General features: G+C 49.1%; 1 protein-coding gene across 3 annotated transcripts in view; it reads right to left on the bottom strand.

Moving 5' to 3' along the window:
- Positions 1-1,449: 1,449 nt before the first annotated feature.
- The window catches only part of ches1 (checkpoint suppressor 1), a 41,981-nt gene continuing 15,936 nt past the window's right edge, over positions 1,450-27,494 (bottom strand). For all 3 annotated transcript variants that reach the window (XM_029140773.3, XM_055506619.1, XM_055506618.1), the window contains exons 2-6: positions 23,356-23,955; positions 14,947-15,098; positions 10,871-10,929; positions 6,264-6,372; positions 1,450-5,256 (exon numbers count right to left, since the gene is read on the bottom strand). In XM_029140773.3, coding sequence (XP_028996606.1) covers positions 4,701-5,256; positions 6,264-6,372; positions 10,871-10,929; positions 14,947-15,098; positions 23,356-23,937 — 1,458 coding nt within the window. In that variant the 5' untranslated portion in view covers positions 23,938-23,955 and the 3' untranslated portion in view covers positions 1,450-4,700. The remainder of the gene's footprint in view (positions 5,257-6,263; positions 6,373-10,870; positions 10,930-14,946; positions 15,099-23,355; positions 23,956-27,494) is intronic.

The raw sequence follows: 27,494 nt of genomic DNA, 5'->3' as shown, positions 1-27,494 counted from the left end.
ATGTTGTCCTCGTGCTCAAATTAATTTCCCACATGATCACAGCAGAACCGACAGTAGCGACAGCCAAATGTGGTATGAAGATACCACATGTGGGAACTGCGGCACCTTTGTTTACGCTTCACGCCGTTGCCATGTAGTAACACCACAATGCCACGAGAGTGTGATCACGCAACATAAAACGCATAGGACTCCAGTCCTTAGTCAGACACAAACACACGCACGCACACCCAGCATGCAACTATTAAACATGAAATCCAATAAAGGGAGGTTTAAGTGAATCTGCGGATGAGCGCTGTCTATAGGTCTTGTTTACTCAGTCAAAAACGCACACATTTTCTGTGTACCAGGGGAGAACCCCCCCCCCCAAATAAAGCTTTCCAATAAATGAGAGCTGACAAGAGAGTGTTACCTCCACTTCTGTCTCCATGGAAACTTGCCTTTCTGGTCATTCTGTGGATATGGATGATATAGACCAGGAAACACGCGGCTCTTTCTTTGCATCAATTCACTTAGCACCCCAGTTTGCCTGCTCTGAGATGGAAATGTTACTTCAAGCAGATTCATTGCATTTACTTCACAGACAGGAAATTAAAGGCCCAGCTCACACTGATGAGGATGCGCTTTTGAATTAATCCGTGTAACCCGGCTCTTCAAGAAATGAAACGGAGGTGATGTAAACAACGCGCTTTGAGACTAGCTGTTGCTTCTCAAACTGAGAGATGTGATCAAACAGTAACGCTATGTTATCTGAGGCACGTTGTCGCTACCTTTGAGTCTCACTCTCAGTAACTGAGTAGCATGATGCCCTCTAAAGATCTAGAGAGTGCACCCCCCCCCCTTTCTTTGCTGTAGTTGCATAGCAACAGAGGAGCTGCTAGCTCCAGTTGTGTTGGTGGTGGGAGCACGCTGCACAGGGAGGCACTGACTCAAGATTAAGCCTGTCTCGGCTTCAATTATGAATGGGCTTCCACTGGCACACGGCTCCAAAATGGCACGACTGAGATTGATAAGACATTGAGGAACTCTTTGGTACACTTAACTCTTTTTTTCCCCCATTCCCCGAGGGGGAAGCTGAGTTGGACTCGAAGACACAAGTATTGAACTTAAATGATTAGAGGAAGCAAATGAATAATTAACTGGCAGAAGAGGCATGGTTATGATAAGACCCTTGTTGATGGAAATATGTGAGGTTAATGATTGGGGTCAGCCTTGAGAGCAAATTAAAGAGTCTCCCGCTCAAAGCTGCTACTTTACCAGTAAATGGGGTTTAACTGTGTGTTGCATGTTAAAGTGGTGCAAAGGAGGGGGATGAGGAAGGGCGCCTTTTGTTGGGTTACTATATTTAGGACTGAGAGGAAAATGGCTAAATGTGTAGAGGTAAAGCTGCAAAGAACAAAAAGGCGATGACTCTGACGTGTTACATGTGAAAAAACAGCCAAACTAATCGTCTGCAACTCGTATTTTTTATTATTGCAACCAACTGGAAGACAATACATCACATAAACATCATTGTAGTTTTTCAGAAAATGGAAAACAAAATAAAACAACATTTATATATTTTTTTGCCACAGTATTGGACAACGTTGATATTTACATGTAGTGATGCAATAGGTTTTGAAATCATTCTTTGGCAATATGATTGCACAATAAGGAGGGAATTGAACATTTACTGAAAAAAAACAACACCTGGGTGTACTCTGCATCACATCTCACAGATCAATAACAGTTTTGCTTTTTGACATCTCTAACCTATGGCTTTCCAATATTCAGCTCAGACAGTCACCGGAAAGTAATGGCAGTATTGAAGTATTAGTCAGAGAGAAAACAAAACACAAAATGAAAATGTGCACTAAAAAATGGCAACTGTGTTTTTTAGAGTGTGTCACCGTTACGTTTGGCAGCTTTGATAGAAACGCTTGTTCTCTGAGATTTTCGGGCAGTGAACGATTTTTCCCGTTGCTTTAAAATGTCCTGGCGATAGTTTGCGTGTTGCTCTGTTCTTCCATGACTTGTAGGTCAGGAGGTCATCTTTCCTGCATGTCGCTGAGTGAGTCAGAGGGAAAGAGCTGGTTGCCAAAGCAACGCGCTTGCCCCTCGACATGCCTTTTGCCAACTGAACACGTTATTTAGTCAACACAACACCGGGTTGTTACTGCGCATACAGCACAGTGCTTGACCTGGGCTGCGACGGATACCGGACGGGAGGCGGATGGCACACGACGAGAACACCGACAGCAGCGCCTCTCGGGCTCTTTTAAATGTCGGCATGGATACCGTACGTAACGCGAAGCCGGTGATGCATGCAACAGGTGGCGATAGACGGTGGACGGGACACCCCGCTCGGCGTCCGAGTCTGCTGCTACAACCAAACTCGGCCGCTGTCGCGTCTCACAAAGGTGCTTTTTCAGTTAATACTTGACTGTTTGAGCTAATGCGTGGCCGGGCAGAATCCACTGCTATCGCTTCCGATGCAAAAAAGGTCAAAGGTCAGGGCTGTCCGTTTCACAACCCTAAGTGAGATATAGAAAGACTTGGCAAAATATATATTTAAAAAAATCTGCCTCTGATCTCCAGACTGGGGTCTGTGTTAGACAGAATGCAAACGTGATATCCATAAAGGCCAGAAATACCTTTAAGAAAAGGGTTAACAATACTGTATGTCAATAATAACCTTGTCGTGTCTAAAATCATGTCCTACATTCCTCTTTCTATTCAATTTAACTCTCAAGTAGCATTTTTGGAGATATGAGGTTCTTTCAGGACACCTACGTTTTCCATGCCCGTCTGATCCAAACATTTACACTGAACAATGTCGATGGAAAACCAGGACACATGTACATTTACACACAGAAGAGGAAAAAAAACAATACTGTTATAAATAAAGACAGGTAACTTTCTGTCAAAACATGTCAGAGACATGACAACAGAGGTACTGAGGGCAGGCAGGCAGGCAGGCACAATGTTAAAGGGTGTGTGTTCCTGGGCGCACAAACTCGCACACTCTACAGACGTATTCTGAAATAACACCGGGGTTAACACAGAACACCAAAAAAACAAAACGAAACCATAAAAAAAGAACAAAAAAGAACACTGTACAGGCAGAAGGAGACGGAAGCGCACCCCCTAAGAGGTGATTGATCTGGCCTACGTAGCCTGAACCCAGAGCCCAGAGGTGGCACCTTCGGGCCTCTAATTGCAGAGTGATCTCCCACGGTCCTCCCTGAAGACGTGTCTTTAAAAGCCCGCTCAGAAAAAACAGAACCCAAATGATAAAAAAAAAACCCAAAACAAACAAAAACAAACAAAAAAACTTCATTATAACGGGTATAAGAATTGGCGGCAAAACTTTTTTTCTTTCCTCTAGGATCAAGGTTTATATGAAAATAAGTCATGCTTCATGCTAAATACATTGTTTATCTTACATGATCTTTGAATAAAAAAGATTTGCTTTTTATCTTATTTACAAGCACCCATGCAATATAACTGAGAAAGTCCTGCAGGTCAAATTGCTTCAATTAAGAAAGGAAAAAAATAAAATATTTTCTAACCTTTTTACAGAGTTGTCCGCTCGGGACAAATTGCTTATATCTTTATGAGGGTAGAGTGAGGGTAAACAGACACAAACAGAAATCTAAACCCACAGTTTATGTATATAGTTCTTTGACACTGTCATATGAAGAGGAAGGTGTGGTAGCTTCTGGTAGCTACGATATCTATACCAGGTGTCTATGTCTATGGACAGAAGTACTGGGAAGGTTTTTAGGGACACTTACATTATGCAACAACAACAACAAAATGAAGGAGATATTGCCTCAGACCCGGCACACTATCCATCTCTATGGTGATAAACGTGACCTTTTTTTTAAAGATTTTAATATATCTATTCTTAAATACTATGAGTGCTCTTGAAATAAACCATGTCATCATGTCCCATGATGCTTTTATTATAAGTGGCGTAAAATAATCTTAAGTGCATGAATATATATCACATCGGGTTTTACAATTATCTTGACACTTGAGGTCATTCACTCTTATGCTTTGTCGTTACTACTATGCCGCCTTCTCTCTCGCTCCCGTTCTTTTTTTTTTTTGTCAGCTGTCGTATCGGCTACATGAAGCAACCTGGTCGCTTATCTTTGGCACAGTCTCACATTTGTGCTCGTGGATGTAGAGGAGTGATGCTAGCGGGCGGCCCGAGGGTCTCGTTTAAACGGGGCGCGTCCCCGTCGGCTCGGCCGCCGCCGCTGGCATCACCGCGAGATTGCTACAGATTCACATAGAAACGAGAAAAAAAAAAAAAAAAAAAAAAAGACAGGAAGGTAAGACAAACAGCCATCTTCCGCTCGCGTACTGTGCTGCAATGTGATTCGACTTGTCCGAATTAGTGACAAAACGTGCTTTTTTATGGCTTTCATCCCCTTTTAAACAACAAAAAGAACAAAGACACGTGAAAAATACCCACTGATGTTAGTGTTGCTGAACATGTATATGTAGGAAAACATAGATTTTTGATATTGCCACAAATAAGTAGGATTCACCTAATGCCCTGCAGATAGATAGAGGGAGATGAGAAGTGTCCGTTGAGACTAATGCTGTAGTAACGTTACCTGTTAACCTATTGTGTGTATTGTATACTATATGTGTGTTAATGCTTGTGTCTGTGTGTTTGCACGACTGTGTACTTGTTCTATGTGTGCGTCTTAGTTTCTCAGGGCCTCCTTCTGCTCTTTCTGGCCCTTGGCCGTGCGGTTTGTGATGTTGTTGAGGCAGGCTCTGACCCCCGCCAGGTGGAGCAGCGACCCCGCCGCCTCCTTCATCTCCTCGTCGTCGCTCTCCGGCTTCTCCACCGCCGCCGCCGCGCGGCGCTTCTTCAGGGGTAGCGTGTCGCTAATTCCCCTCGCTCGGTTTTTGGTCCAGGGCAAACTGCTCCCCGCCAGAGTCCCAGCCCCTGCCCCGGAGCTACGTCTCTGTCCGCGCAGGGCCTGTTGGGAAATGTAGGTAGTGGCAGCGGTGGTGATGTGAGAATCCAAGGGGATTTCCCGGGGCTCGGGTTTGACGTCTGATTGGATCTCCACGGCGATGATATCGTCATCGTCCAGGGGAGAGGAAGGGGCGCCGACCTGGGAGGAGCACAGCCCGTTGGGGGATTTGGCTGTGCTGTAGGTGTGGTCGTCTTGGAGGTCCTCGCTGCAGAGCGGAGGTGAGTAGCGGGACGGGCTGTCTTGTCCTCGGCTCAGATAATCTCCCAGGGATGATCTGTGTGGAGCGAGAGAATACTGTTACTCGTGCTGTCACACTGCTGCTATGCTTTAAAAAAAGCTAAGGCAAAAATCTACCACCCTGAAATTGGCCCTCTGGGCCCAATGTGCATATTTCTCAGGTCAGATGTCCAGAAAGATGGGCCGTGCCGTTAGGAATGAGCAGACTCATTTTCAGATCGCCACCTATGCATTTTTCAAATGACACAGGCTTTCGGAGCAGCTCTCGTGCACTTTAAGGTTGTGCAACTTGCTCAGCATGTGTGGGACCTTGGAAAATCCAAAGTCAGAACACCAGAGTGATGATGCTGCAACGAAGCCATTTGACCAACCTGCAGCAACTCAGCTTTTACATCGCATGGCAACGTTTATTTAGCCCCGTCAGACCAAAGATGGTTTTCTCCGTGAGCCGTCACACGACAGACGGGAGTTCTGAGAACCAGTGAATCAAACGAAGCTGCAGCGTGCCCTGTCCCCTGGACATTTCCTCCCCTCGGGATCAGCATATTAATATGTAATACTAAAAAACACATGCACCCCTTAGAATGATCAGATATTCACTGCATACCTTTAGTGAGCCGTTGGGTATGTTTAATTCATTATGTGGCGCAGACCATCATATTCTTATGCTCCTGTGATGGATGTGCATGTCCATGCATGCACCGAATGTTTTTGGAATCATGAGGCCTCTCCCTCTAATAATCCTGTTTGCGTGTGTGTGTGTGTGTGTGTGTGTGTGTGTCCATTGTATAAACACACCTGGATGAAATGTTCTGAGCAGTGGGGAGCATGTGACTGCCTCTGACTTTTAAACACAGTAAAGATGTAATTATGTAAACTATCAGTGGAAAATTTCATCTGGTGCGTGCGCTGTTTGTGCGGAGGACGGTGGATGTGCGAGGGCGTGTCTGTGTGCGTCTGTACGGGAATGTGTTTGCACACACGGGGAAAGCCCTGACTGACGTTAATTGTACGGTTGGAGGCATCGGAGGCGGAGCGACTCACCTTATGGCCGAGGTCCTGCTCCCCACAGGGCTAACAGGTAGGGGTCTGATCACAGGGAAGAGGGCTTGGCTCCGGACGCGGGCGCCATTTTGGATCACACTACGCGGAACTAAAAGAGAAAAAAAAACACAAGGGAGATATAAACACAAATTCACGCAGCATTAGTCACATGCAACGCAGAAATGCAAGGGCACGGAGGACAGAGGGAAACAAACAGGAAGCTTCTCCAAAGCCTGTGTGGACGGCATGGAGACCTGGGAATAGCTGGATGAGCATTCAGCGACCGTCGGAGGAGGCCAACAGGGCAATATTGATGAGCAAGGCGAGGTTAAATTGAGCGGGAAAGCGTCATAAATGAGTTAAGGCCGCTGCGAATCATTCAATTACCAACGACCGCTGGGTCCCAGCTAAATGCAGCCTGTCTGACGCTGCGGGCTGCACAGAAGGTAAAGGGGGCAATACAGAGGTTTAACACAGAGAAGGGTCACGAACAACACACGAGGCTGTCAGGCCTCAAAGCCGAGCATCTCATGTCTCAAACTGTACAGTTCACAGATGTTATTCATATAGTGGGTCGGAACAGCTATATATAATATAGATAACACTGTGTGTTGTCAATGAAGTTTGAGAGGTTCCATCAAGGTCAAAGTCTTGTCAGTGGTTTCCTACTTGTGGAAAAGTCCTCAGTATTTTCACAGAAGAGAAGAGAAGAGAAGAGAAGAGAAGAGAAGAGAAGAGAAGAGAAGAGAAGAGAAGAGAAGAGAAGAGAAGAGAAGAGAAGAGAAGAGAAGAGAAGAGAAGAGAAGAGAAGAGAAGAGAAGAGAAGAGAAGAGAAGAGAAGAGAGGTGAACGTCGGAGCCCAAACCTCTCATTACTGCTGCTCACCACCGCCGTCCCAGTTCCCTAAAACAGCTGTCATTTTCATCTCCAGGGTCAGTTTGCATTTTGCAAATGACGACCTGCTGTTTGCCTTCACTGCCGCAGAAGCATTTGTTAAGGTGCAAACGATAGAAACGTTAAACCGCCGCATCGGTACGTCGCAGCTGAAGCCCCTCTGTTTTTTGGCTTCAAATCGTGGCCATTACAGTAAATTTACGATTGGGATGTGACGAGAAATTTCATTTTCCCCAGGAACCACAGGCTCGTTAAGACGTACAAGTTGTCACGACGAGACCCCCCAGACAACCGTCCCACAACCCTCTGGTCCACGTTGCAACGCACAAGGATGAATTAGAATAGATCTGTTTTTCGTTTGTCATTGTTGGTGTGTTTCTGTAGCCGCTCCCCGACCGCCTGTGTCCACAGTAATCTTATTGACTCCAGTTAGTGCGGCTCTGCCCCTGACATCTCCAGCTCCGCTCTCCATAACCTTATAAGTAAGTCCCTGCACAGAGTCTCTTTAGTAATCTTGATCACTTACTGCATGGTTGTTTGTTTGCGTGTGTGTGTGTGTGTGTGTGTGTGTGTGCGTGTGTGTGTGTGTGTGTGTGTGTGCGTGTGTGTGTGCAGGCAATGCATTAGGTCTCCACGGCTTGACACGCACCCGCCCCTCCCCTTCTCCACAGCTCGCTCCAGTCAGGCTTTGGGTTGCTGTGGCAACGGCTCCCCTTCCACATGCCACAGAGTGGTAGATCATGCATCAGCAGAGAAAGTGATAGAGAGGGGGAGAGAGAGACAGAGAGAGAGAGAGAGAGCAGCAAAAGGAGGAAAGGAAATACCAATCTCTGTTTCACATGGTCTCTCATAGATCAGTGGCGCACTCCTGACCACCGCTGTTTACCCTAGATACACACACACACACACACACACACACACACACACACGCTCCACAGACAGCGCTCCCCTTATGCGTGTTCTGTGTCTTCACCTCCGCTGTGTGAATTTTCCCTTTGTCTCTCTAATTCCTTCCTCTCTTGTTGATTTCGCTCTCTATCAATCTCGCCGCCGGCCTGTGTGTGCGTGTGTGTGTGTGTGCGTGTGTGTGTGTGTGTTTAGTGGTGACTCATCTCCGGCTGAGCACGCATGCCGGCTCTGCAGGTAAAAAGCCTGGGACATATGCTGAGAGGATGGGGTGACAAACTGAGCTGGGAAAATAGCAGGCAGCGCTCCCGAAGCTTGTCCTCAGTCACTGAGGAATTGAGAAATACATTTTACGAGCTAAGAGCAATAAAAAAAAAAACAGGAACGCAGTGAGGGAAAAAATGTAAATACAGAAAAGGCGAGGTGTCTTTTTCCTGGAGAGAAAATATCCTGCAGTCTGTCTTTTTTCCTATGTCTGGTCAGCTGCTCTGCCTTGTCTGTCTGCTTCCTTCGTCTTCGCCAGGCGCCCGTCTCTCTGCCTGCCTGTTTTCCAGGGCGATCGAGCCCTCTCTCTCTCTCCACTCTATTGTGCCGTGTACACACTCAGCCTCCTCTGCTCCTCCCGTCAAATGAGCTCCACGCCGGCGCCGGCGTACGCGTGAGCCCGCGCCTGCTCTCCAAGGGGTCAAAGGTCACTCCCAGCAGGCCTTGGAGCGCTAGCGTACGAACGCGGCCCCTCTCAGCCTCAGCTCGGCCGCTGTGTGTTACAGCCAAACAGAGCATGCTGATGGTGCCTGACTGACTGCATAGCTGGTGGGCTGGAGTCGCTGGCAGTTGAACTGGGTGGCTAACTGGCCTGTCTGTCTCACACTCCAGCTGAGTGTTTAAGTGCTTGGCTGACTGACACGCGCCACGACCTCCAGGCGGGGAGACAAAACAAACACTTGATGGCCGTAATTGAATAAGTTTAGACTTGTGGGTCGATTCGTCTTGACGTGCTTAAATCAAGCTGTGCTATTTAAGATTCCTAGATTTAGAATCGTGCAATAAAGAACAATACGAGTGAGAGCGGCAGCGGTATTTAGCAGAGAGCATCCCATCTGAAAGCCGACATCACCACTAGTTACATGTTTGACTTGTACAGTGTGTTTGTATTGCACTGCTTTAAAGCCATAGAGGTTTATCAGCAAATGTAATTAAATACCAAAGTAATGAATTGGCCTTTTTAGCTTGACGTTAGAATATTAGGCTGTTATCACTGATGCATTCATATAAAAGCAGAATATTAATGTGACTGGAGAGTGAATATTAGCAATTTTATATACTATTAGGTAGTTTTAAAATGTTAATTAATCATATGTAGTATAATAATGTTATAGCTGTGTTTAGTTCTTTTGAACGTAATGAGCACAAGCACAATACACAGGCGTACGTGCACACGCGTTCAAGTGGCAGAAGTAATCATATAAATTAATATACTGTAATTGAACACGTAGGAGCTGGTCAGTTTTCCCACTTTTCTCACTCCCTTTGTAGTCGCGCGGTTGTTGCGGCCTCAGAACTCGACCCAATTAATGGGAAATATTCCGTTTTAAGTGACAGCAGGTGACCGAAGTGCTTAAACGAAATAAGAACACTTAGGCAGAGCGGGCCCTCTATAATTCAGAGCTATTGAGTGATGGAGTCGGGGGGGGGGGGTGGGCGGGTTGGCTTGAGGACACGGCTGCCAGCCGCTGCCCTTGCGCTCATCCTGAGCCGGCGCCGGGCCACGGGGAGAGGCAGATTTCAGCCCGCATCAGCTCAGAGCGGAGCGGAGCTCTGGGAATGGGAGATGGAAGCAATAACGGCGGGCGCTAACAGTCCCAAACTCACTCACTCCGCCTCGCTCGCTGCCAGTCCACCTCCTTCACGTCTTCCTTGTCTTTGCCTCTGGCTGTCTGTCACCCCCCCCCCCCCCCCCCCCCCCCCCCCCTCCTGCTGCCTCAGAATATCACGTTCAACCATTCTGCGCCATCCCTCCCTTTCGAAAAGCGCATTACACATTTAAAAAGTTTCCCTCTCCTCGTCACATGTGCGTCTCAGGTCGCCGTCTCCTCCCCCGTCTCCCTATCAGACGCATCGCTCTCGGATCGGCCCCCCCGTCTAGAGGGACTCCGGGTTTTCAGACACTCTCTCCAACCTCGTCTCCTTGACCATTACTACTCCATTATCTGCGGCGATGGAGGCGCGCCGCAGACGCCTAATGTATCCATTTCCCCCTCCATTTAGGACTCGGCAGCCCAGCAAGCTCCCAGAGTGCTGCCTGATTGGGATTGAATGTCCATTTAAACTGCTGTCCTGCCACCAGGGAGGTGGTTGGGGGGAGAGGAAGAGGAGGGGAATAACAGAGGAAGAAGGAGGCGAGTGGGACTGTGGATGGAGAGAGGACGCCGGCGTTTGCTTTCGCTCCCCAGCCGCCCATATAATGCCTCCTCTCGCTCTCCTTTTTCCGTTTTTGCTCACTTTCTGTGACTCGATCGCCTCTCTTTTTCCCCCCTCCTTTCTAGTTCAAACTTTCAAACACACCTCCGTGGAAAAAGCCTTCCTCCTCTGGCGGCGAGCCAACGTGTCAGAATTCGGCACTCTGTATTCTCAAGGTGCGCTTCTAAAAAGGGGGATTTGGAATTGAGATGATTGGAGTTGGCACATCCGTAGATGGTGGAGAGGCGGGGAGAGAGGGGGGGGGGGAGACGGGAAGAAAGAGGAAGAAGGGAACAGGCGGGAGATCACAGACACACAGTGCACGACTCGCGAAGGTGAAACGGTACCTTGTAGGAGAACTCCTCCGTTCTTTCTGAAGAGGGGACTCCCCGACCACAATGGAGGACTAGAAAGGAAGAGCAGAAGACGGGATGAAGGGGGTGAGAGAGAGCAGGAGAACTGGTCAATCATTTGATCATGTTGCAGCAGCCCACCGGCTCAGCGGGCTTCATCACGAGGCAGATAGCAAGGCAGGAATTTGAGCCCATAAGCCAGTGCTTCTGATTATAGTGATTAAATTCCCGGGTGTCCCACTGTTGCCATTATTCCCTGTGATTACCTCGGAGAATTACAGCCTCGCTGCCGTAGTCCATGGGGGTAATTTCTCATGACAACCCCCCACCGCCCACCACTAGTCCATTCACACACAGTCAGAGGGATAAAACCTGTGAAAGCGCTCGCCGGCGCACACGCGGGCGCGCGTCTGGGCGTGCGACGCGTTAAGGAGCGCGCCGACACACAAACGCGCACAAAGCCCGGACTCGGCTTAGGTGATCATTGCGCCGCTAATGAGGGAGGTAATGACGGCATTTCTCACTTAGGCTGAGACGTCGTCACTCGCGCGCACGCAGACGCGGGAAGACAAAAGACACGGACGGAGGGTGGAGGATGGAGGGATGGAGAGAGAGAGAGAGAGAGAGAGGATGGAGGAGGATGTAAGAGCTTCTCAGGTTGAGTGGTCTTTAGCTCCCCATTAGACAACGCAGCTGACTGCTTCTTCCTCTGTGTAGATAGACGGCTGTTCTCAAGCAACTACAATTAAATCTGTTACTGACAACATGCATCTTGATGTCTCACACACACACACACACACACACACACACACACACACACACACACACACACACACACACACACACACACACACACACGGGAGAGAAAACACCTGGGGACGCTGTGAACTCTAAAGAAGCTTCCCACTTGTTTCCACTCATCAGGAGAGTTTCCTTTGTAATATGAAACCTGTTTTATGTTGTGCTAAGCTGCTGAATGAGAGGATTTGGACGTCTGCACTTGTGATGTAGCTCGCACCTCACCAGATGTAGGGGAGAGATGAATTCACACACGCACACACACACGCACGCACGCACGCACGCACGCACGCACGCACACACACACACACACACACACACACACACACACACACACACACACACACACACACACACACACACACACACACGGAGCGGCAACATGAAAACAGCAAAAGCAGCAAACGCAAATTTCAGCCCTGAGCCACCTGCTGTTGCCATGGAGAGTTGCCACATTGCGTTGCCACGGCGATAACATATTTTTCCTGCGCTAACAGCCTGTCTGTTTTCCCTACCACCCCACCCCCCGCCCATCTCATTCTTCCCTTCCCTCACTACTTCTCTCTCTTTCTCTCCTTTTTCTCACTCCTTCTTTCGGCCTCTCCTTCCTTTCCTGTGCTCTCTCTCTCTCTCTCTCTCTCTCTCTCTCTCTCTCAACAAATGGCTTCACAGTGCGACAGCACCTGCCTTTAACTACATGTGTTGCCATGGCGGCGTTCCCGTTGCCAAGGCAACCCTGTGCATTAAATGTAGTGAGCGAGGGGCTAAACTCGTGGCAGACGCTCCTTCTGCAACCACCCCCTCCCAACGTATCCCCTCATCCTTCTTCTCCAAAGGTAAGAGAGAGGGAGGGAGGAAAAATGGAGGGAGAGGGAGAGCGCTCCTCCCTAACCCCCTTGAGACACCCTTCCTTCCTTCCCTCCATCCATTCTTCTTTCCTCCTTTCATCCAGATGCTGATGGGGTGTGAAGGAATGCACCATGGAGCTGACCTGCTACCCAGCATGCTTTTGCTCTCCCTCTCTCTCTCTCTCTCTCTCTCTCTCTCTCTCTCATACACACACGTGCACAGGTTGGGCACATCTACATACACCTTAAAAAAATGCACGCCTCGGCTACACAAATCCACACAAGCCCCGCACGAGTGTTGCTGCAGCGGCTCATGCACATGCACGAGCTGCAGGTGGGGGTCGCGCGGCGCGGCGTGAGTTATTGCGCTCCATGAAAACCAAGAGGTGTGAGCGGTGAAGAGCAGAGGACAAAGAGGCGCCATTGCTCCTGCGCCCGGCTGCGATCTGCCTCCTGCTCAGCCCCCGTCCACCTCCTCGCGCTGCCACTTCCTCTGCCTTTATATCTCCTCATCGCCCGCGCTCGCCTTCCACTTCGCCGCCGCGTGCGACTGCTTGAGACAGTCCTTGACCTCAGCATAATAGACACGGCGCGCGCCCATTCACGGTCATTACGCTTCATAACATAATATTCTTCAGAGTGAGTGATCTCGAGAGAGATATCGTGTTATATTGATTGGACAAACTGAGCTCTAAAATACATCAGAAACAAACTGTTAATGCCTTGTTCTGTATTCTAACAGGCGTTGTGACTGGATTTCCTTCCTGCAGACCTGATAATTAACCTGACCTTTAGGGATTTCAGCCCTTTCGCCTTTCAGGGCTGCACATTAACATTTTGACTTCATCACTGTTAAACACAAGTCACAACAAAGAATTGAACCAGAGTAAAAATGTGAGGTTTCGTTTGTCATCAACACGTTATTTTCAAGCTTCCATCTCTAATGTGGAAATTGCCATGAATCTTATGTCAGCGTCTGTGACCTTGACACCTTTGGAAACTCGCTCCCTCCGCGACACGACGTTCCTGAAGAGCTTCGCAGGCGCTTTTCATGTTTTAGCTCGCTGGTAACAGACACATGTACATGCTGTGAATGCGCTTCACTTCGCGGCTGGAGCCGGATGATTTCTAAGGCACACTGGAAACTCTGGGATTGATTTCCTACTTTCCAGGCAGCCACTGGTTTCCATTCACGTGTGAGCTGCCCAGAGCTGGGAACGCTGGCGTCCTGAAAGCGATACTGGAGTCCAACATATGTACAGGAGCTGCGTCACAAGCAGCAACTTTCCCCACTTGGTCTCTCCTTTTCCGCTGCGTGTCACAATGCAAATGAACCTCCCTCTCTCCAACTCCTCTCTACTCCCCTCACTTCGACCTCTCCTCACTACACCCCCCCCCCCCCCCCTTCCTCCCCATGTTCCGAATCCGGCCTCCAATTTGTTCCACTTCCCCATACCTCATTGTTCAAAATGACACTTTTACATTTTATGGTGAACCAATTATTCTGTCTTACACAGTCCGCTGGCTCTGCAAGCCAACCTGCCTGGATCAGCTGGGGAGCAGGGTGGAGCGGTGTCGGGGTATTCACAGAGAGAGAGAGAGAGAGAGAGAGAGAGAGAGAGAGAGAGAAAAGGAGAGGAAGAGAGATGGAAGAAGGGGAAAAAGGACTGCCTATTTCTGACATATCCATCGGGATGGGAAGACGAGCTGGGAACTGAGAAGTTGGCAAAAGAGAGAAAAGACTAATGTAGTAATGTGGAGGAGACAACTGCAGTAGATGCAGGGAGGTACAGCGGTGTATGTGTGTGTGTGTGTGTGCAGGTGTGTCAAGATGCTCCGAGGGGGTCAGAGAATAAAGTGAACATAGACAAAAGAGGTTTTAATTGAATGATAAAGTGGTGGTGAGAGAGTGAGCGAGGGAATAAATCACAGCAGGGATAAATAAAGAAGACGGAGCACTGGGCGCCCCACTAGGTGTAATGTACGCCCGAGGAGGAGCGGGAGGGTGCGCGGGATATTAAAGGAGGAGACGAGAGAGCGAGGAGCCGCAGGACAGGCGGAGCGAGGGGGATGGACGGGCCGGGGCTGGAGAGCGGCTGGAGGAGAGTGCGGAGACAAAAAAAAAGAAAAAAAGAAAAAGGAGGCAGCAAAGCGCCGCGTTTCACCTGCGAGGCGCCCGAGGGCGTGGGAGGCGGGGAGGCGCCGCGTGAAAACAGCGTGCAGGAAAGATTTAAGGAAGGGGTCAGCTGCATAGCGCCCGGGGCCAGGTGGGCGGGGAGGCGGGGAGGCAGGAAGGCGATGGAGGGAGACGGGGGAGGGCGCCGTGCATGTTTTATGTTAGCGTTTAGGCCACGGAGGGAGGAATCCGTCAGTCGCGTTTCCTAAAGCCCCTATGCGCTAGCGAAAGGTCCGCGTGCATCTTACCTGTGGTGAAATGTCTGAGGGAGGGTGGGTGGGGAGGTGGAGGGGGTGGCCAGGCCGGGCGAGTAGGGGTGATACGGCGTCTTCTTGAGCGCCTGGATCAGGTTGTGCCTGTACTCCGGATCTATGGACCACAGCGAGCCTTTGCCTATGCTCTGAAAGAGAGAGAGAGGGGGGGGGGGTTATTGAAAGTGCTGCCAGGCCCCTCGAAGCACATCACAAACACAGCGCGGCACGCTGACCCGAGCCGGAGCCCAAACACGCACGGGCTCAAAGTCCAGGCTCTTGTTTGCCGAACACTGTGCACACACGGCCTCCGAGCATCCGCCGGCTCAGGCGGCGGCGGAGAGGAGAGAGCCCCCGCGCAAACAAGCCCGCGTTCCCCGGGAAGATAACACGCGGAGGAATAGGAATTAATACAACTCAATGCTATCGCGCTCAATAATTTCCGATCCTCTCCGAAAAAAAAAAAAAAAAAAAAAAAAGAGGCTTTTTTTCCTGATTAAGAAACTTTTTCCACTCCAGAGGCAACGATGGTGTCTACTTTTAGATCAAAGCAGCCCCCCCCCCTCCTCCTCCCCCCCCTCACCTAATGAAGCTGTCGGCTCCCAGTCTGAGCGAAACCAGCCTATAGATTATAGAGAAGGGAAGGGATCTCGCACGGGCCGGCCGTGAAGAAACGCGCTTCCCATCTCCAGCTCCCACAGCCGGTTCCCGGCTTTCATCTATCTTGTCATCCGAATGTGGCAAAACCGGGAGTTTGTGTACGACAAGAGACCGGGAATGGCAGGAACGGGGCGAGAGAGGGAGAGAGAGAGTAAATATTAAATTAAAGCTGTCCTGCCTCATGTTCGGCTCACTTTGTAGTGCTCTGTGATATGATACAGGTACAGGCTTCAGGGTGGGGAGATGTCACCACCGCCGGCTTCTGATTTCAGCGAGGAATCTATTAGGAGGGAAATGTTAGATGTGCCAGAGACATTTGTGAGCTTTAATTGGAGACAAATCCAAAAAGCTGAGATGCATTTGGAGTTAAAGTGCAGGAGAAAAACACACCTTAATGTTTATACTACACCAGTAACTCCCTCTGTTTTGTCCTGTGACTGCTTAAAGGGTCAGTTCATCCAAATATTAAAAAAAACAAACATGTTTTCCTCCCATCTCTCTGGAGGTGAGTGACATTTCTGCACTGAAATATTTGAATAATTCATTCATTGTCACTCTCTTGCTGCTAATTATCCACTAAATGACTGAGAAAACAAACACACACCAACATAACGTTCAGCAGGAATACGCTCTTCCTTCAGGATCACAGTGATCACTCACATATATTCATCAGCCTTTTAAGGGGCCCGAGGCCTGAGGAAATCGACTTCATACGGTGCCAAGAAGTACAGACAGAGACGCATTTATCAAGCACCTTATTACTACTTGCTGCGAGGTGTAAGAGTAACATTTAAAAGCAGCTGTCAAGCCATCGTGACTGATCGCGTGTTCCTGAGCAGGAGCCAGTCAGGAACAACGGTTTCCACTTTGTCTGCCCTATTGTTCACGCTCGCGTCGCACTCAGTTCTGCTTTGTTCCTCACAAGCCTCTTATTGGCTGACGCCAAGGCCTCCGACGCATTCGTCAGCGAGACGCGCCGGCTGTGGTCAAAAGCTGGTGTAAGAACACACTAGACACGAGCCTGACCCACAGCGACCCACAACGACCCACAAAGACCCACAACGACTCACAAAGACCCACAAAGACCCGCAACGACCCACAGAGACCTACAGAGGCCGACAGCGACCCACAGAGACCCACAACGACCCACAACAACCCACAGAGACCTACTGAGACCCACAACGACCCACAGAGACCTACAGAGACCGACAGCGACCCATAGAGACCCACAACGACCCACAGACACCTACAGAGACCCACAGCGACCCATAGAGACCCACAGAGACCCACAGTGACCCACAGAGACCCATAGAGACCCACAACGACCCACAGAGACCTGCAACGACCCACAGAGACCCACAACGACCCACAGAGACCCACAACGACTCACAGAGACACAGCAACCCAAAGACACCTAAAGAGACCCTCAATAACCCACAGAGACCCACAGTGACCCATAGAGACCCACAGAGACCTATAGAGACCCACAGAGACCTACAGAGACCCACAGCTACCCAAAGACACCTGAAGAGACCCTCAATGACCCAAAGAGACTTACGGAGACCCACAACGACCCACAGAGACCCACAACGACCCACAGAGACCTACAGAGACCCACAGCGACCCACAGAAACCCACAATGACCCACAGAGACCCATAGAGACCCATAGAGACCTACAGAGACCCACAGAGACCCACAACGACCCACAGAGACCTACAGAGACCCATAGAGACCCAAAGAGACCTACAGAGACCCACAGAGACCTACAGAGACCCATAGAGACCCAAAGAGACCTACAGAGACCCACAGAGACCCACAGAGACCTACAGAGACCCACAACGACCCACAGAGACCTATAGAGACCCACAGAGACCGACAGCGACCCACAGCGACCCATAGAGACCCACAGAGACCTATAGAGAGCTATAGAGATCTACAGCAACCTACAGAGACCCATAGAGACCCACGGGCCACTGTCACCCCCGTCAGTTTACAAACCCGTCATCTGCTTTGTTTTACATGCAGCGGCTCCACAGTGTATAAAAGCTATTTAATATATATTGTAGGGACTGGAGCTACAGCTACAGGTCCACACACTCCAACATCTGAACTGGTGAAGCAAGAAGCTAACAGGATGTGTGTGCACTGCTGATTTGAGTCGCCCCTGTCTGTATCTTTGCATTAGTATGTCAGTTGTGTTGAACAAAGTCCATATGTAGTGCTCTGCCGTGTGTGTGTGTGTGTGTGTGTGTGTGTGTGTGTGTGTGTGTGTGTGTGTGTGTGTGTGTGTGTGTGTGTGTGTGTGTGGTGAGTTCCCTAGGGAGTGTGATATTACCCAGCATGGTCTGCTCCTGGGAGTGCTTCTATTACTGCCAGCAACGCCTCTCCTGGAGAGCATGATATTACACACACATGCGCTCGCTCCCACAGAGGTGACCCCCACTGGGCCAAATTTCCCCGTGCACCCCCGGCTCACCAGCCACTCTTGTGTGTGTGTGTGTGTGTGTGTGTATTTATACATGTGTGTGTGTTGGTGTGCTCCTACTGTCTGCCCGCTCGCCAGCCGATTAAATCAATGCTCTCTACAGAATTTCTGTCTGCCTGGGCCCCTGCTGCTGCCAAGCAGCCAGCCAATCAAAACACACACACACACACACACACACACACACACACACACACACACACACACACACACACACACACACACACACACACACACACACACACACACACACGGGAAGGCTCTGTTACCTGGGTTAGAACGGTCGCCTTGGTAACAGCGGGCATCATCTGGGCTTGGGGGCAATACGGACTTTGTCATTTTCTCACAAATTCACAAAGTTAAGGAAGAATCGCCGCGTCCCCAGTCGGTTCGCCTGAGAAGGCGTTCGCCGTCACAGAGGAGCTGTGCATTTTCCGTCTGATACATTATGAGACATATTTTCAAAAATAGAATGGTTCTGTAAAAAAAAAAAAAATAAAATAAAAAAAAATAGAACGAGGTACCAACAGGGGAGGAAAGCGCGATCCCGGGCTTCACCTGACAACACCGGCGACCTCCGTTTGTGCTATCCTTGGGTTTCATCCGGTCCAACGCTTGTGAGATGAACACCGTTTTCTGGCTGATGCGTTTATTTCTGGTCCATATACAGTACGTGCTGCAACAGTCACATCCCCTCTAGTGTTTGCAGCTAAAGACCAGGATTACACAACAAATAATCCAGTTGAAACATCGATCCCGACTTGAAGAAATGTCTCACGCAGTATGAAACTGGGCACAGAGTTACACTTCAAACTATCATTATTATTATTATATATAATATGTGGATTGGAATTTAATTGGATTCTGTTATTACTGTGAATAACTATTGTGTGCTTTTAAACTATACAGGCTTCACATTGGTGCAGAAACTGCATACTGTAAGTTGCACGACAGAATAAAAGAAGTAAGTGAGTAAGTAAGTGAAGTAAGTAAGACAAAAGGGGAAGAGAGAGGGAGAAAGACGGGGGCAACGCGAGAGAGAGAGGCGATTGTGTGTTGCCAACATCTGTTTCCTGTGTTATATAAGCTGTGGGGGCTGGTCTCTCATGGCAGTGGGGGATATTAAAAGGTCCCGCTGCCACTGACCCCGCTGCAGTAGCAGCACTGCACGCGTGCACTTCTCACGGTTTCATCTGAACGTATGCTAATGCTAAAGGGTCACCTGCAAAAGGAAGACGTAGCTTAACAACACATCAACAAGACTGTCGCACAGACTGCAGTCTTTTGAGTTACTTCCTGTTTTGTGCTGCACGTAATTTTTTCTAGTTTTCCCAAATTTGGATTTTTGTATTTCCATTTTTCGTTCTCTATTTATTAAGTCTCTGTGAGTTCAAACCAATTACTGCAAAGTTGATGGCTGGAAGGAGATAGGCAAAAAGAACTTGTCTCTAACCCAGTAATAAAATAAAGATTAAGAAGACATACGACGCTCAGAGAAACATCTGTGTAAGAGGATTTGTTGTCCACTGCATTTCCATGTGCAAAATGACCTGAACTGTATCACAAATCCAAAGAATTACGATGGCTACAATTTTCTGATGGACACCCACAGTGGGAGTGGGAGCATTATCCTGGCTGCGTTTGAGCCTGATTAACCTGCTGTGTGACACGGATCCATCATTACTTACTTCCCATATGATGATAAACGGAGCATTCATAGTTTCTGTACATTACTAGAGGGAGAGGAATGTATTCAGGAAGGTTTAGCAATATAGAATAGACACCTTTTTTTACTATTCCCTGATTTTTTGTCAGCACCAAACCCGATTTCCATGTGCTTTTAATTTAAAGTCTGCCCCAGTTTATGCTCCTGATGAGGTTATCGCTCCTCTGTTTTTTTTCCTCCTTTGCTGTGGTGATTACGAACGACTCGCAGTATAAGCTTCTGTTTACCTCAAAGACAAACGACGGCGAACTTTCCAAAAAAACTTGGCAGGTCACTCGCCGACGCTCGCAGCTGTTTTCCGAACGCGCGTTGGAATTCCTAAACGGCTCCCGCGTCCCGGTCGCCGGTGGGAGCACGAAATAACGTTCACCCCCTCGCGCTCCACGCGGCGGCTTCTGTCCGCGATTAGAGCGACATTATCAGCTTTAAATCGCTGATTACACCAGAGGCGCAAACTGGACGCAGATCAGTGTAAGCAGCTCCCAAAGCACCTATAAAACGCCATCACTGGGCCTTTTTTTACTCAATTCACTTCTGTTTTTTGGTATGAAAGCATCAACCTCACACTTGTTCAGATTTCAATTCTTAGACTACACTAACAAAATGATCTGTCTTCATCCTCCTGGCTCACAATGACAGAACCAAGAGAAACTGTGCTGTTACAGTATACTACAGTCATATACTGAACCACAGCAGCTCATTAAAGCTGCATTAAGTGATTTTTCAAGCCTGGATGTGGCTAATGTGTTATCTAAGTGTAATTCCCCTTTTTTAACAGCAGAGATGAAAACATTTTTTGGTAGACGGGTCTTATTATCTCCATACCACCCACCAATTTCTGGTAGTCTGTCTGGAACCTGCTTGGCTCATTAGCTTCTAAATGCTACATTGTTACCAAATATTTGCCAGCCTTGTCAATGTGTTGTTTGTTCCTGGGAAAGTGGAAAACACCGAAACAGCCAAAACCTTCTCCTCCTGCGATTTCGTAGGAAAGGCACAATGGAGGAGGAACCGTTTGTGAGTCTGCAGGAAGGATGCACTTCATGTTCCTTAATAAAAAATAAAAAATAAGTCCCAAATCATACAACCAAAGTGCTTGGTGGGTGTATTTTTAGTATTTTCATACATAAAACAAGCAGATCTTCAGTAAGACTCGCTGAATGACTGTGTTCTCACAAATGATGGAAAACAGAACTAAATAAAGGAAAAACCACCACTTTATTTGTGATTTGAGGATAATTAGAAAATAATGACATTTTTTATGTATGTCGATGTTTGCTCCAGATGCTCCCAGTTCCAACATGAAGGAACCGCGGACGCCTCTCGGGGGGAAAGTCACGGGCGACACACAAAAAGCAGCACGGCGCGGCTTCGCACCCAGTTTCAGATTACAGAACCGCAGGTTGGCCCGGGTGCGATTTCATAAGAGGCTTCAAGCGATATATCGCCGGGAGAGAGCGTGCGCCCGCGTGCGCGTCGCACTGTTACAACACCGACCTGCAGCCGCGGCTGAAGTCTGAGGGCGAAGACTGGTGTCATTAAGGCCGAGAATCCTGTTTGTAAACAAAGCCATGGCAACCGCTCGCTCTCTCACAAAGTCTGCACGCCCGCACACACACACACACACACACACACACACACACACACACACACACACACACACACACACACACACACACACACACACACACACACACACTAGTCCCCATCTTGTCATCTGCCTGGATATGACCCAGAAATACAGTCACTGGAACAAATAGGCCACTGTCATATTAATCTCCACCTCTGTAAATTGATGGAAATATGATTTGGTGTGTTCACAGTAAGACACCCCCCCCCCCCCCCCATCCCCCCACACGCTTCCCCCTTTTCTCTCTCACTTCGCGTGTGTGCGTCTCCGTCCATCCATCACAATGATGAGGTGACCTGCGCTTAACCAGCCGCCCTCCGCCTTCCTTTCCGTCTCCGCGGCGAGTAAGAACGTAGCGTGGCACAGAGGTGGACATCGCCGACCCAGTAATTGCACGCTCGATTCAAACAGGGCATAAACAGGTGAAGGCGGAAGCAAAGCAGCGCGCCAAAAGCCCCATTCGCATGCAGATATTCTCGGGGAAAGGCTTTGAATGGTGGAGTCGGACTAAAATTACAGAGATTCTGTAATTGCAGCCTCAGATAAAGCGCAGCACTTGGCTGGTGGAGTAGGAGTCTGCAGAGATGTGCCCTCATTTCTACACCGACACAGCGCTCGCGTGTGTCTGCGTGTGCGAGAGTCCTTTTGAGCATGCACGGTGTGTTTGTTTGTGCACCAGACGTGTCCTGTGTGTGAGTGTGTGTGTGTGTGTGTGTGTGAGTGTGTGTGTGCAAGCGAGACAGGGGAATAGGTTTGAAGGGTTAATTAGTGCGCTGTCTTAAGCGGTGTGCAGTGACAGGAAGACAAGACGAGCTGTCCTTGCCAGAATCACCTCTACCCATGCTGTTACACACACACACACACACACACACAGACGCACGCACACACACACACGTATGCGCATATGCCGCAAGATGAGAATCTCCGCTCGCTCCTCCCCTCCACTCAGCACCTCAGTGCCCATCCGAGGCTCACACACGCTTAAGTCAGTAAAGCCAAATCAGTTTTGCCGTTGCTACAGCAACAGCATACTTTTATGTCAACTGCAACCTAGTTACTATGGAGATATGTATACAAGAGAAACTCTGTGCCGTTGTAGTCAAGGGCCAGATGACAGCAGAGCGTGAGGGTGTGTGTGCGCAGACACACAATATTACACACCAGGTCGTCTTCCTTAAATCAAACACACACACACACACACACACACACACACACACACACACACACACACACACACACACACACACACACACACACACACAGGGAAGCGGTTCACACGCTGGTCAAGGAAAGCGCACAGAGCTCCCATATCCTCCAGCTCAATCACAAGCAGCTAAACACGCGAACGCAGCATTGATTCCCACTGTTTGTCCCCCCGCCCCCAACACCCCCGGGCCAGATGAAATCTAAAGTCTGCTGGCATTTGTGTTATTAAATCCTGCAGTATTAATTTAGCACTAATTGAGTGAGGGATTCATTCCCCGTTTACCCTGAGTCTTTAATGGAGTAAAATGTGGACGGGAAAGCCGGTATAAAAGGCTGTATCAAGACTTAAATCAAAAGCGAAATGGTGCTCCCACCGGGGCTGCGCACAACGTCAGAGTGAAAGAGAACTATGAAAGCAGAGATCATCAAGTATTGATAAGGCCGAATCTGGTACAGCTGTAGACAAAATACAGAATATGTTTGACTTCAAGTTGGATACGCCTGCAACCCACTGATAACTGTCTGGCTGCGAAATAACTTCCAGCCACACACGATAAAGTGAGTAACGGTCCTGCGTTTTCGCGAGCACGACCGAACGAAAACCCCTGAACTGCTCTGAATTAAGGTATCATCAAGGGAATCATTAAAGGCAAAGCAGGAACAGTCGGTGATGACATCATTACATGTGCTGATGTCCTTACCTGGCTCCGGTCCTTATCCACTTTCTTGAAGCACTTGTTGAGCGATAGATTGTGGCGCACTGAGTTCTTCCAGCCCGTGGGGGCACTGGCAAAGTACGGGAAGTGCTCCAGGATCCAGCCATAGATATCCTTCACCGGCAGCCGCTTGTTGGGCGCGTCCTCGATGGCCATGAAGATCAGGCAGCTGAAGGAGTACGGCGGCTTGCGGTTGGCGCCGCCCGCCAGGTCGTACGCCGAGTGCGCGTCTCCCAGCAGGGGGTCGTCCGGGGAGGGGGACGAGGAGGAGGGCGAGCGGGGGTGCTGCCCGTCGGGGTCCTGCAGGGGCGAGACGCTGCGCAGCCCCGAGTGGCTGAAGCTGTTGAGGAGGTCGGTGCTCTCGTGCAGCCAGGAGAGGCTGGTGAGCTCCTCGTCCTCCGCCTTGGAGAAGGAGGCGGACAGGGACAGGGAGAGGTCGGCCGCCTCCGCCTCCGACGCCGCCGTGGCGGCGTCCCCCTGCCGGTACGGCGGGCTCATGCCTTGCGAGGCGCTGGCGCCGCTGCTGGGGCTCTGGGCCTTCTTACTGGGGGGCATGGTGGGTCCCATCCAGCCCAGGGCTCACTCCTGGAGGAGGAGAGAGAGAGAGAGGTGTAGAGAGAGAGAAACAAGGTCAGCTGGTGAAATTCAGTTAGCAGCTCACATAAAGGCCAAAGGGTGGAGGCATGCAACACAAGAGTTTGACCACATTCTCAATTAGGCAGCGTTACATCTGATGGGGAAAAGAGCACATCGTCAACCTTCTCCATGCAGTTCTGAGCGGGAGGGAAAATGTTGTGCTTCGTCGAGTTTCCGTGTACAACCGCCCTCTAATTACTTGTGCTAGCGAAGTATTGACATTACACGGGGTTGCTGTCATAACACAGAAGTACTATTAAAGGTCTAATAGTAGCCGGGTCACACAACCGCTGCTCCGACGTCTCGACATCAGGGGGGGAATTTAATTGTCAAGGTTGAAGCTGCGGAATAACCTTTAACGGTCGCGCGCGCCGCGATCGGACACCGACGATCACGTTCCCGGGAAAAAGAGGAATCAAATTAAGAGTGTTGAGTTCAAATCCACCCCTGGTCTAATCAGACCATTATTCTTCTAACATAAGAGGAATGCTGCGCTCGTTAGATGCAGGCAGAGGGTGGTAATTGAAGGGAATGGGTCTAACTATCACACCACAATCAGACGGGGCTCACAACCGGTCCTTTGATTGTCCTCTGGCGCAGACAGCTGTGGGGAGAGAAAATGTAATCTGCTCCGCTCGCCCTGTGAACATGCTTCAGAGTCTGAGCCACACGTGCCCACACACACACACACACACACACACACACACACACACACACACACACACACACACACACACACACACACACACACTACAGGGACCGAGCGCACCATTAGGACGCGGGGATTAAGTCCAGAGATGCTGCGGCCGGCCCCCGTGCGCCGCGATCGCTCTCTAATCCAAGGTGATCATCAGCTGATCTGTCCCCTCACTCTGCGTGATTGACTGGCAGCTGTCACCCATGGCAACCCCGCTGCGCCGCGACAACTGTCAGCTCGCTACGGCTCCGGCCGCGGTGTCGCCATGGCAACAGAGTGAAACAACTCACTCCCTCTCTTGTTCTGGCACCTTTTTTTTTTTTCATCCTCAGCGTCTGTCGCTGCTCCAACGTTCCCCCCGTCCCCCCCTTTTTTTTTTTGATAACCGTGCTTAACAGCGTACGTGTAGTGGAAGGACGGAGCTAAATATAGATTTGAGGTATAGCTGCACTGTTGCTCCACGTACGTTCAGCCAGCCTATAGTCGCCCCGCTGCTCCATCCGACTCTCCACAGCGCGGGGAAACGCTCGCTGGAGCTGAATGCCTTTGATCTCCTCCCCACTTCTTTTCTCCTCCCGTTCTCCGCTCCCCACACTTTCTGACAGCCGGCACACTCATTCAACAAGCTGTACCTGTCTGAGGTACAGCGTTGTTGCACCAATATTGACATTGAGCATAATGAATTCAAAGTGCCCCGGCGACGATAACGCTGGGGCTGAATATAGTGAGAGCACAATCAAAGGGATGGGCGAGATAGAAAGGGTGTCTGACAGGCTTTTCAAGGTGTGTGTGTGTCCCTCTGTGTGAGCGTATTCATGCATGTGCTTGACAGGCTTGTCACGATGTGTGTGCTTGTCTTAGGAAGGAAGTCAGGGCATTGTAGTGACATTGTTCCTAGTCGGAGTCCACTGGAATGCAGAGATGGCTCTGATACTCTTTCTCTCCATCTCCTCTTCCTCCTCCTTGTTATGTTGCCATAGCGGCAAGGGGGCCATGAAACATTACGGCTGACAGTAAAGTCATCTCATTTTCCTGTTGCTATGACAACAAACTCCTCACTGTTGGTTGGGGCCAGCGCTAGCTGCCGCCCAAGCCTTGTGCCTGAGTGTGTGTATGAGCGGATGCACGCGGTGTGTGTGTGTGTGTGTGTGTGTGTGTGTGTGTGTGTGTGTGTGTGTGTGTGTGTCACCATGTCTCCCACGGGCTCCCATAAAGCTTAACACACTCTGCCCAGCTCTAAACAAACTTTCATGCAACTTCCACAGCGGCCCCCCAGGACCCGCTGCTAAAGGACAAAGACAGATATCGCTCAAGTTCAGACTAAACGACGCTTGCGAGCGTTTGTGCGAGCGTTTGTGCGCGCGTGAGACGCATCCTCACATTTGTTTGACAGATGGGACTGTGCTATTCTCTCTGTCGTCTTCATTCTCTGGATCTCCTTTGTGTTTGCATTCTTTGTTTTGATTTGTGTTCGTCTCTGTTTGGCATGTCCATATTTATGTTGTTTCCCGGCATCTGTGTGTGCGCCTGTGCGCGTGCGCTGGACCGCGAGCTCACTCGGATTATCTGCCTGTAAGCACACTCTCCGCTCCCTCCGAGTGGCGTGCATATAAACTCAATTAAAGCATCTGTAATCTGCGCCGGGCGCCGCTGTTCTCGCCGCGACCCCGGCACCTCGCTGGTTCTGTTTGCACTCTGCACCCCGATAACATGGATTTTAAAAGACACCATTCAATTACGCTGAATGGCTTTCTCTCCATTTGAATCACGCTTCTCGAACGCTTGGTGGTACACTTAAGTCGGATTGCTCCTGTTATTATGCTGCTGTGTGTATAGGTTCCATAAGGCAGGTAACAAAGGCTGGAAATGACACGTGTCACTGCTGCTGCATTAAAATACCCTCAATTCACAAGTGGAACAGGCCTCTAGTTACCGACACCATTATAAATGACAGCAGGGCTTAAATAATTAGTGGACTAATCCATAACAGAAATAGATGGTTTTCAAAATGGATTCATCATTTCAACTCTTTATCCTTCAGGAACAGCATCTGTTTCTTTACTGAATCGCACTAACTTGGGCTTTAGACTTCAGAGAGACACAAAATTGCCTTTGAGCTTTGGGAACATGTGGCGTTTTTTTACATAGGTTTTTTACAAAATCCTAACTCATAGTCCACCCTTCACTGGAACTTTAAGCCAATCGACATGCTGCTCATTAGCAGATGGAGTCGTCATGGAGACGTATCTGTTGATTTGGCTTAAAGGTTAATAATATTTGACCTAAATGTTTACAGGTGTCCTGAGCTGATCCTGTGGACTGACACCAGCACCAGCATCAGTCTAATAAGTTGCGTTGATCTTACATCTTACAGCTCCCCAGGTCAGCATATACCCCCTAAGATGTAATATAAATGATAAAACTATCAACTGTTACATGCAGCAGAAGTAAAAACAATGTTTAGCCCATAAACATTATTTGACAAATCAGGTAACAATTTTTCGTAACCATAAGAGATCAATATCTCTGGTAAGAGCTGACAGTGTGACCCTGAGTTAAAATAGTTCAGTCACTGATATTTCAAGATCATAAGCAACAAAATGTCAAAATAATGCAATAATTTACATAGGCCCAATCCTAAAGCTCACACAATTAGAGGTAATGTTATGATCCACATAACCAATAAAACATACAATAGCAAATAACTGAATCAAAATTACTACATCAAACTACACATAAGACTCACAGAGCTACAACTTTACAGACACTTTACAGACACACAGAATTTTCC

This window comes from Betta splendens, chromosome 24 (assembly GCF_900634795.4).
Source record: "Betta splendens chromosome 24, fBetSpl5.4, whole genome shotgun sequence".
In the NCBI taxonomy this organism is placed as follows: Eukaryota; Metazoa; Chordata; class Actinopteri; order Anabantiformes; family Osphronemidae; genus Betta; species Betta splendens.
Note: the sequence above shows the minus strand (reverse complement) of the source record. Positions and strands in the feature narration are given on the sequence as shown.